We start from the raw sequence: 10,472 nt of genomic DNA, 5'->3' as shown, positions 1-10,472 counted from the left end.
AAAAGCTGTCCTTTAATATCCCACCACCTCTGGGTGGGTTTCTTTTGCTCAAAACTGTTGAGCACATAAATTAATTCCATCAGAGCAATTGAATCTTGCTCTCTAAATTCTTCATCTTGCTTCGTGTGAATTAGACTGTGATAAAATAATTGCCCTTTTGTAAAATTAATCTGGTTGTACAAGTAGCCAGCACTATGCAAAATATGAATAAAGTTTAGTTTGCGGCCTCTAGGACAGAACTGACGTTAGCAGACATTAGCATGTGACGAGTCCATCCAGGGCTGCGTGTGTGAGCCTTGGTCCAGCCCTGGAACACAACAAATTAATTCCATCAGAGCAATTGAATCTTGCTCTCTAAATTCTTCATCTTGCTTCATGTGAATTAGACTGTGATAAAATCATTGCCCTTTTGTAAAATTAATCTGGTTGTACAAGTAGCCAGCACTATGTAAAATATGAATAAAGTTTAGTTTGCGGCCTCTAGGACAGAACTGACGTTAGCAGACGTTAGCATGTGACGAGTCCATCCAGGACTGCGTGTGTGAGCAGAGAGCCCAGTGCTGTTAGCCTTGGTCCAGCCCTGGAACACGACTGCTAAGAGCCAGGAGTCTAGCCAAGCCTGCAGCGTGGCCTGGCATACCTTTAGAAAGTAATATCCAGAGGCTTCCCTGGTGGCACAGTGGTTGCGAGTCCATCTGCCAATGCAGGGAACATGGGTTCATGCCCCGGTCCGGGAGGATCCCACGTGCCGCGGAGTGGCTGGGCCCGTGAGCCATGGCTGCTGAGCCTGCACGTCCGGAGCCTGTGCTCTGCAACGGGAGAGGCCACAACAGTGAGAGGCCCGCATACCGCAAAAAAAAAAAAAAAAAAAAAAAGTAATATGCATGTGCTCTGTTTTGCTGCAGTAGATTCTTTTTGCAGTGCATCAGTGTAGAGACAGTCAACATGCTAGCAAACTTTCCCGAATTAAATCTCTCCAGTGCATGCTGGTGTCAGGAACGCACCTTAGGGAAATAAGGGGCTTTATGTAATTTTTAATGTATAAATGTTGGTACTCTTGTTGACACCAAGGTGGACAACAACACAGCACTGGTGGACAAACTGAAGCGATTCCAGCAGGAGAATGAAGAATTAAAAGCTCGGATGGACAAGCACATGGCAATTTCAAGGTAAAAATAAAACTGTCCTATTTTCCCCGAGCTCCACCCTTCCTCAGACATCGAGTGTTACTTTCTCACTACACTCCACCCATGCCCCTCCTGGAAATGCAACAGAAGCGGGTAGTTAATGAGGTTCTGATTTCTATCCGGAAAAATACGATTGTAGCATTTAGTGCCTTTACCACAGTGGCCTGGACCAAAGGCTGAGTCCTCAGCGGGCAAGCCTTCCCTTCCCTTTCAGAGAAAGAGCACCACAAGACCAAACAGGAAACAGCCCCACATGTACGAGGGTCTGAAGACATGCAGCACAGCTGTGGGAGCGTCACTCACCCTACTATGAAATTGCCCCAAAGTGCAGCTTTTTCTTTGGCTCTAGGTCACACTTCCCGGATTTCTCTGCCAGCCCAGTACTCACGCACAGTAGCTCCTTTTATTCCAAAGAGATCATTTGGGGCTCTCAAATTTAAAATAGTAAGATTTTTTTCAACCTTTAAAAAAAAGAAAAAAGCAATTCAGAGTCACAGGATTTCTGGCTTTTTTTTTTTTTTTTTGTCTTCCAGGCAACTTTCCACAGAGCAGGCCGTCTTGCAGGAGTCGCTGGAGAAGGAGTCCAAAGTCAACAAACGCCTCTCCATGGAGAACGAGGAGCTGCTGTGGAAGCTGCACAACGGGGACCTGTGCAGCCCCAAGAGGTCCCCCACGTCACCCGCCATCCCCTTCCAGTCGCCGCGGAACTCCGGCTCCTTCCCCAGCCCCAGCATCTCGCCCAGATGACCTTCCTGGGAGCTGGAGACAGACTGCGTTTCTGCAGTACTGACCCACCCACAATCGTGGGGGATGGCGGAGCTGGAGCCACCTTCGCTGACACGCACAGCCTGCCCTAGAACTGGAAAGTCATGGCCCGAACCGGCCCCTTCCAGACAAGACCAGAACTCTGGAGGAAGGCTTCCGACTCGGTCCAGGAGACTCCTCCCCAAACGATGCTGTCGGAATGGATCTACATGGACGCTGTTGCACAAAGCACTTACGGAACGAGAAGATCTTGTTCGTTGCCTTTTTCACCTACGCATAAAGGGGAAAACTCTCAGGGGCCTGTTAAGATAAAGATTTATATAACCTTTGTAACGTTCTTCACCACAGACACCTTCTTGTGATTTACATTTTGGTCTGACTGGGGATGTGTGAATGAAGTGGATGTAACCGAGTGTCACGTGTCTGATGCTGCCTCCTTTGCTGAGTCTGTCTGGAGATGTGCTAATCAAATAATAGTCAGTGTATGCATCTCTGCAAAAGCCATAGAAGAGCGAGCAATAGTTGCTAGAACTAGGATTCTTTACCACCAACCCCGCTCAGCTCTTTGCCATGGGGGGAGAGGGAGAGACAGAAGGAGCTCTGACTTGCCCACATCTGTTCATGCTTCGCATCCTTTTGGAGTAATTGTTGGCAGCCTTTCAGTGTTCAGCCATGTCAGTTGAAACTAGCTAGATTTTTTTTAAACTTACGCATGTGGACGTAAAATACTACAATCCATTTTCTCAGGCTATGAGCAAATGTAGACCCCTAATATTGCTGGAAAAAAAAATGTGTATAAAGAAAGGGCAGTACCAACGGATCGCTTTCTGTCTTATTTTTATCTTGATCTGAGCTATCCTCAGTGATTTCAACTGGCTGCTTCTCTCCCACTATCCCCATTCCCCACTTTCCTTTCTCCCCCATCCAGAGCCACAAAAGCAAACCTTCTACCTCCTTCGTACTTTTCTCTGGGACAAGGAATATGCTTTTCCAGAGCCAGCTCATCTTCAAGGTGCTGAACCACTTTCCAAATAAACCAAGGCCTGGATCCGATAGTATAAATTTGGGGAAATCCTAGAGAGATCAAAGAATGAAAAAGAGTCATTGGCTAGCAGAACTAAAAGATAGGACTCAGTGCTTATGGATGAATAGGAGCACCTTGATAATAGAACAAAACAGTCTCTGGAGGTAATGCTAAACTTCCACGTACCTTTGAGGAATCCTTCTGTCCTTGGGACGGTAGCAGAATGACCAGCTGATGAGAGAAGAATGTGGCTTGTACAATTCTTCTCCAATTTGCATTTCAGTTTCTTTTCAAAACTTCACTTATTACCACCCCCACTTCTAATACTTTGGGGGAGGTGGAAGGAAGAACTGTGGCTTTTTTCTCTGTCTCCCTGCATGTGTCAAGTTTGGGCTGTCAGTATCTACTAATGAGCATTACTGATGTTCAATGGCTGTACAAATAAGCCCTATAGTAAGAACAGATTCAGGCTACTAGAGGTGGACCTTTGAGTTGACATTTACATATACACTACAAAGCAGATTGATATTCATGATGCATGTTTTTTTTGTTTTTGTTTTACTAGTGATTGTGTCTGAAGTTTTTAACCTCCAGCCGTTGATTATGTGTGTAAACTTCCATGTTTGTTTCTGATAAATGGGAACGTAGGTTCACTGCCACCCCCTGGAATCTCTCTGCTCACCTTTCCAAGTTGTTCTCAGTGTCCTTAGCCAAAGTTGGGTTTGCCATCCAGTCCCTGCACAAGGTAAATCTCGTGCTTTTCCCTGCTGTCCTCCATGCCATTTAGGTGTCTGCCGAAATGATCCTTACACAATTAATATAAAATGTCTTCAGAGAATGGGAGACAACAGGAGAGAAGATGATAGGAAACAAAACACGGAACTGTAAAATTATCTTCAAACCAAATGTCATCACTTAGGATGCAAAATGTTGGCACGTCATAAAAATACGGATGTGTAAACAACTGTAGTTGTGCTCAGTTTGTAGTGATGGAAAGTGTTTTACTTTGATCAAATAAATAATGCTGGAATATTCAATAGAAGAATTGCATCCTCTGACGTACTTCACTCTCCAAAGTGTTACCCAGTTTATAGCAGCATAGGAATTGATATCGTGTCTCCTTCTTAACCTATTTCCCAGGAATTTCCAATGAAACCACAAAATTGGTCATGGGCTGAAATTTGGCTCACAGAGCTAGACTTAGAGGTTTTCTTTTCTAAATTCAAAGCTATGTGTATTTGAGAAATAAATTTTTACTGGTTTTAATAATAAGTTCTGCTGTATAAGGTAAGAAAATTGGAACAGCTACAGTCTAAATATTTTTGAAGATGGTAAAAAAAAAAAAAAGCCTAAACGAAGTTGAATCTTCCTTCATCTGTGCATCTATTTTATATCTAAAGTTAAACGTTTAAAAACACATGCTGTGGTTCTTATAGAATGTCTAATCTACAACTAGTACTTCTGAGTGCAGCGGTTAAAAAGTTTACATATTTTTTGATACCTTCATATCATACAATAATAGTTCATGTATAGTTGAACTACATATTACTCCGTTTTTAGATTCTCATATTTTGTGGTTGTTATATCAAAGAGAATATTAGGTATTGACTCAGACACTGCTGCCAAATCCTTCTGGATGTACTTCAAGCCAACTTAAAAAACAAGCACTTAGCCCATTTTTTGTTTTTTACAAAAACTTGCTCGTTTAATAGAAATGATTATATAAAGTTGTTTACATATATGCCTTCTTAGTATAAACACTAGAACCCATATACGTAGGTCAGCGGTCACAATACATGCTTTCTGTTAGAATTAACACTTCTATAATTAGACCGGGTGACTTCCTTTTAGTTTGGAGGTCTGGGTCTGACTCACAAGGCAGGGCCTGGGGCTTGGCGCTTGACGTCGGCCTCTGGCAAAGCACTAGTCAAAAGAACCCTGGAGCTGGTTGTGTACACAAGTGGGCTTTCCATCAATTCATTTATACTTCATCTTCCAAGTCAGGAAAACTGCACAGTGGTAGCTACTGAGGTCTGTCCTCGGAGGTTCTGAGCGGTGCAAATGTAATAACCTGCGTCAGCCATGTCAAAGTCTTTGACGATCAGGACGCTCTGGGAGATCCTCGTGGTGTGGCCCAGTCCTCTGTGGATCAGCCGCCAAGTGTCTTGAATCGTCACCGGCCTTTCATCCTGTTGAACGACACCCACCCGGGCTGAAGCACAAACCACAAGCTGCTGTAAACAGCTCCCATTCCTCCTCCGCTGTTGAGTATCCCTTTCAAAGTGCAAAACACATGCTTCTGAAAGACTATTTGGTATGTGCAGCTCAACACTGTCTAGTCGGTTTAGGCTGCATTTTTTCCACGCAGTCTTGAATTTCATTATGCTGTTTGGCTTTCTCTTTCTGCCCTTCTCATCAATGTTTCTACTTAATACAAATTTTATTCTTTTGGAACTCCAGGAATGTGGGACTGGTATTAGGCATAAGAACACAGATAAAATTTTCTACCGCTCTCCTGTTGGCGCTCCCCACGTTCCCCCCTTCGCGCAGTGCTTCTTACTCACGGAACTTAAAGTCAAAAAGAAGCCCGAAGCACTCACCGTGTAAATGAATACGAGCTCCTAATTGTTCAGACAGGGAGAAGGAGACATAAGATTAGTCAAACGTGCCATAGGACTGCAGTGGGAGAGAAGGTGTACCGAGGATGGATAACGTGATACACCCTAGGTGACTTGACTTCGTATTTCTAGAAAGTGAGATGGTCACTTTTGAGATGCTTCATCCAACTTTGGTGATAAGTAGTGTTTTCTGGATTAGTTTAACATAATTGTAACATTTATAGTATTACTAAATTAATACCCTTTCTGCTAATAATTAGCAACGTAAAAAAAAACCCCACCTCTAATGAAAATTATTAATGTCTTCTAAATGGAACGACACTTTTTAAAAACAAGTACCTAGTACCAGAAAAGTACCGTTCTCCAGGGGGAGTTATTTTCCACCAATCACAGCCCTTAAACCAGAAGCGTATTGGCTACCGAGTACATCTTAGGAGGCCAAATCTCTTCGGGAAACAAAGGGATTATTCCATGTTGGTAGCAAAGCTGTTTATTTTTGTGAGCAGAACAGGCCCAGAGGTTACATGTGCTGGAGTTGTTTTTATGGGAAGTCTATTTTAAAATGATCTCAGCCTCACAGCACCTTTTTGAAGGCCTGGATTTATATGCCAACTTGGTGGTTGTCTGCTTAGAGCTCCTTGCCCCGGGGCCCAGCTTTTATAGGGGAGAATACTGAAGGATTCCAGAAGGAGGTAGGTTGGCCTCCAATCGACCCAGAATTAAGATTGAAGATCGAGGTTGCGGGTGAAGGAAGGAGGCCCTCCTTTCCTGTTCATGCCCCATCCCCTTCCTTAAGGGTCATGAAGAAAAATAACATGGAGAGAGTACATTGACCGAACTGCCTAATGGAACCCAGTCACTTTTTACCTGTCCTTTAAAAAAAGCCATTTGTGGTATCTCTGCCTTTGCACCTGCTAGTCCCTACTTTGATTGCTGCCTCAAGGTTTTATTCACCTGGAAAACATTCCTACTCATTCTTTAAGAATGAGCTTAGGGCTTCCCTGGTGGCGCAGTGGTTGAGAGTCCACCTGCCGATGCAGGGGACACGGCTTCATGCCCCGTTCCGGGAAGATCCCACATGCCACGGAGCGGCTGGGCCCGTGAGCCATGGCGGCTGAGCCTGCGTGTCCGTAGCCTGTGCCCCACAAAGGGAGGGAGAGGCCACAACAGTGATAGGCTCGTGTACCGCAAAAAAAAAAAAAAAAAAAAAAAAAAAAAAAAGCCATTTGTAAATATACTGAAACATCTTAGGAGAAAACAAGTGAGCCTTAGCCCGACCATAGCTGCACACGTCTCTCATACGTCTTTAAGTGTTAGTCCATATCAATGAGTTGGGGGTGGGTAGGGAATAAAACAAGTAAGGCGGCTGGCTGAGGCCGGGGTATGCTTACCTTCTGCCCTGGGTAGATCCACCTGAATTCCACCTCCACATCCGGCTCCCCGAGGACCGTGCAGAGGACGCTGATGTCATCCCCACCCTTCACTTTGTTCGCAGATGCCGAGATGGTTGTTGATGGAGGACCACTGGGAACTGGAAGTGAGCAGGGGACAGGGGACATGAGATGAAATCCATGGGCCATGGCAGAGAGCAACGAACAGACGTGTTCTCTTCTTTGGGCAGGTATGGAACATTCCTGCCTTTCTTCAGCTTCCCCCAGCACACACTGGAGAGATTTAATTCGGGAAAGTTTGCTAGCATGTTGACTGTCTCCACACTGACGCACTGCAAAAAGAATATAATGCAGCAAAACAGAGCACATAGATATTTACTTTTTTTTTTTTTGCGGTACGCGGGCCTCTCACTGTTGTGGCCTCTCCCGTTGCGGAGCACAGGCTCCGGACGCGCAGGCTCAGTGGCTATGGCTCACGGGCCCAGCCGCTCCACCACTTCTGGTTTCCTCTGACACCTCCTCTTTCTCTGCCTTGGTGGTCCAGAATGGGGTGGTCATCCAGAAGTCCCCAGGTCCAGGCATTGTAATGAGGAGAAGAGCCCAGAAGGTCTGCCAGGAGCTCACGTGAAGGGAATAAAAATGTAGAGGGAGAAGAAGAGGACTGGGGGCAGAGCAAGTAGACGGAAGGGAAGGCAGCCTGGAGGGAGAGCCACTGATGGGTGAAGATGGACAGGTGTGCGGCCTCAGGAAGTAGAGGAGAGAGTCTGAATCTACCAAAGGGAGAGACATTTGTAGGAAGGGCGCATGATGTTGCTACTTCACAGCATTTCAGAGACAAAATTCTTTATTAGGCTCAGTCCACTCGAGTAAGTTTGACAGCAGCCTTGAGCAAGGCAACGTGCTGGGAGTGGAGGCTATGGCAGCGAACCAGACAGACGTGGTCTCTGAGCCCCGGGGCCTCTATTCTAGTGGGAGAGGCAGACACTCAGCAGGTAGGTCACTGTGTGGTTGGTTTAGAACCTGAGTTGTGGGAAGAACTTGAAGGAGAAGCCCAGAGTGCTGGGGAGGTTCAGGATGGTCTGAGAAACAGGAAAGGCTTCCTTAAGGGATGTTTGAACTAAAATCTGAAGGAAAAAGGGGAGGCACCAGCAGACAGGCCCGGAGGGGAGGTGGGGGAAGCCTGGGAGAGGGCAGAGGCCGGCCATGCAAGAAGACCTTTCAGGCCACGTGGAAGATTTTGACTTTGGTTCTAGGAAAAGCAGAAACCCACTGAATGGTTTTAACTGGAGCTATAATCAGCTACAGTGTGGAAGATGGAGAAAGCATGGGCACAGAAGAGACCAGTTGGAAACGTATTCATATTGGCCCAAGGAAGAGATGATGATAGTTGAACTCTTTGCAGTAGGATGGAGAGAAACAGCAGAATTTGGGGGATTTGATGGAATAAGTCAAAAGAACTGGGAGGAGCCGGGAGTGTTTTGGGCTCCTGCACCCTGGAACTGCAGTGCCATCATTGGGATGAGGAAAGCTGGAGAACCAGACCTGGGAGGAAGGCCCAGAGTTCAGGGAAGGGCCTGTGAAGCATCTCAGCACAGATGTTAGGGAGAGAATTGGATACATGAAGCTGGCACTCCCAGATCCGGGCCACATACATTCCCCTGGGAGTGATTAGTGAATAGATATGCAGCAGAGCATGGCTATGGTTGAGACCACCCAGGAAGAGGATGAGGACAGACAAAGAAGGTGCCTTGGGGAACTCCAACATTTAAAACCTGGGAGAGGCAGCTCATTCTATGAGGCCACCATCACCCTGGTACCAAAACCAGACAAAGATAACACAAAAAAAGAAAATTACAGGCCAATATCAGTGATGAACACAGATGCAAAAATCCTCAACAAAATACTAGCAAACCAAATCCAACAACACATTAAGAGGCTCATACACCATGATCAAATGGGATTTATCCCAGGGATGTGAGGATTCTTCAATATACGCAAAGCAATCAATGTGATATGATACACCACATTAACAAACTGAAGAGTAAAACCCATATGATCATCTCAACAGATGCAGAAAAAGCTTTTGACAAAATTCAACACCCATTTATGATAAACTCTCCAGAAAATGGGCATAGAGGGAACCTACTGCAATGTAATAAAGGCCATATATGACAAACCCACAGCTAACATTATTCTCAACAGTGAAAAGCTGAAAGCATTTCTTCTAAGATCAGGTACAAGACAAGGATGTCCACTCTTGCCACATTTATTCTGCATAGTTTTGGAAGTGCTAGCCATGGCAATCAGAGAAGAAAAAGAAATAAAAGGAATCCAAATTGGAAAAGAAGAAGTAAAACTATCACTGTTTGCAGATGACATGATACTCTATGCAGAAAATCCTAAAGACGCTACCAGAAAACTACTAGAGCTCATCAGTGAATTTGGTAAAGTTGCAGCGTACAAAATTTAATACACAGAAATCTCTTGCTTTCCTATATACTAAAAACGAAAGATCAGAAAGAGAAATTAAGGAAACAATCCCATTTACCATCATATCAAAAGGAATAAAATACCTAGGAATAAACCTACCTAAGGAGGCCAAAGACCTATACTCAAAAAACTGTAAGATGCTGATGAAAGAAATCAAAGATGACACAAACAGATGTAGAGATATACCATGTCATTGTCAAAATGACTATACTACCCAAAGCAATCTACAGATCCAGTGCAATCCCTATCAAATTACCAATGGCATTTTTCACAGAATTAGAACAAAAGAATTTTATGGTTTGCATGGAAACACAAAAGACCCCAAATAGCCAAAGCAATCTTGAGAAAGAAAAATGGAGCTGGAGGAATCAGGCTCCCTGACTTCAGACTATACAAAGCTACAGTAATCAATATGGTACTGGCACAAAAAAACAGAAATATAGATCAATAGAACAGGATAGAAGGTCCAGAGATAAACCTAAGCACCTATGGTAACCTAATCTATAACAAAGGAGGCAAGAGTATACAATGGAGAAAAGACAGCCTCTTCAATAAGTGGTGCTGGGAAAACTGGACAGCTACATGTAAAAGAATGAAATTAGAACACTCCCTAATACCGTACACAAAAATAAACTCAAAATGGATTAAAGACTTAAATGTAAGGCCAGATACTATATAACTCTTAGAGGAGAGCATAGGCAGAACACTCTCTCACATAAATCACAGCAAGATCTTTTCTGATTCACCTCCTAGAGTAATAAAAACAAAAATAAATAAATGGGACCTAATGAAACTTAAAAGCTTTTGCACAGCAAAGGAAACCATAAACAAAACGAAAAAACAACCCACAGAATGGGAGAAAATATTTGTAAATGAATTGACCGATAAGGGATTAATCTCCAAAATATACAAACAGCTCATGCAGCTCAATATCAAAAAACAAAGAACCCGGGCTTCCCTGGTGGCGCAGTGGTTGGGAGTCCGCCTGCCAATGCAG

The 10,472-nt window shown here is 44.3% G+C and overlaps 2 protein-coding genes across 5 annotated transcripts in view; one reads left to right on the top strand and one right to left on the bottom strand.

Moving 5' to 3' along the window:
* The window catches only part of MTUS1 (microtubule associated scaffold protein 1), a 168,651-nt gene extending 164,364 nt beyond the window's left edge, over nucleotides 1–4,287 (top strand). Inside the window, exons 14-15 of one of the 3 annotated variants that reach the window (XM_007117250.4) lie at nucleotides 1,072–1,169; nucleotides 1,721–4,287. In XM_007117250.4, the coding sequence (XP_007117312.2) occupies nucleotides 1,072–1,169; nucleotides 1,721–1,934 (312 nt within the window). In that variant the 3' untranslated portion in view covers nucleotides 1,935–4,287. The remainder of the gene's footprint in view (nucleotides 1–1,071; nucleotides 1,170–1,720) is intronic. The other 2 variants (XM_007117253.4, XM_024131365.3) reach the window with 2 other exon arrangements.
* Nucleotides 4,288–4,659: 372 nt separating this feature from the next.
* Nucleotides 4,660–10,472, bottom strand: part of PDGFRL (platelet derived growth factor receptor like) — a 49,886-nt gene continuing 44,073 nt past the window's right edge. Inside the window, exons 4-6 of one of the 2 annotated variants that reach the window (XM_028481252.2) lie at nucleotides 6,986–7,125; nucleotides 5,577–5,597; nucleotides 4,660–5,165 (exon numbers count right to left, since the gene is read on the bottom strand). In XM_028481252.2, the coding sequence (XP_028337053.1) occupies nucleotides 4,977–5,165; nucleotides 5,577–5,597; nucleotides 6,986–7,125 (350 nt within the window). In that variant the 3' untranslated portion in view covers nucleotides 4,660–4,976. The remainder of the gene's footprint in view (nucleotides 5,166–5,576; nucleotides 5,598–6,985; nucleotides 7,126–10,472) is intronic. The other variant, XM_024131465.3, reaches the window with a different exon arrangement.

This window comes from Physeter macrocephalus, chromosome 20 (genome assembly GCF_002837175.3).
Source record: "Physeter macrocephalus isolate SW-GA chromosome 20, ASM283717v5, whole genome shotgun sequence".
NCBI lineage: Eukaryota > Metazoa > Chordata > Mammalia > Artiodactyla > Physeteridae > Physeter > Physeter macrocephalus.
This window is presented reverse-complemented; position numbering and strand designations above follow the sequence as displayed.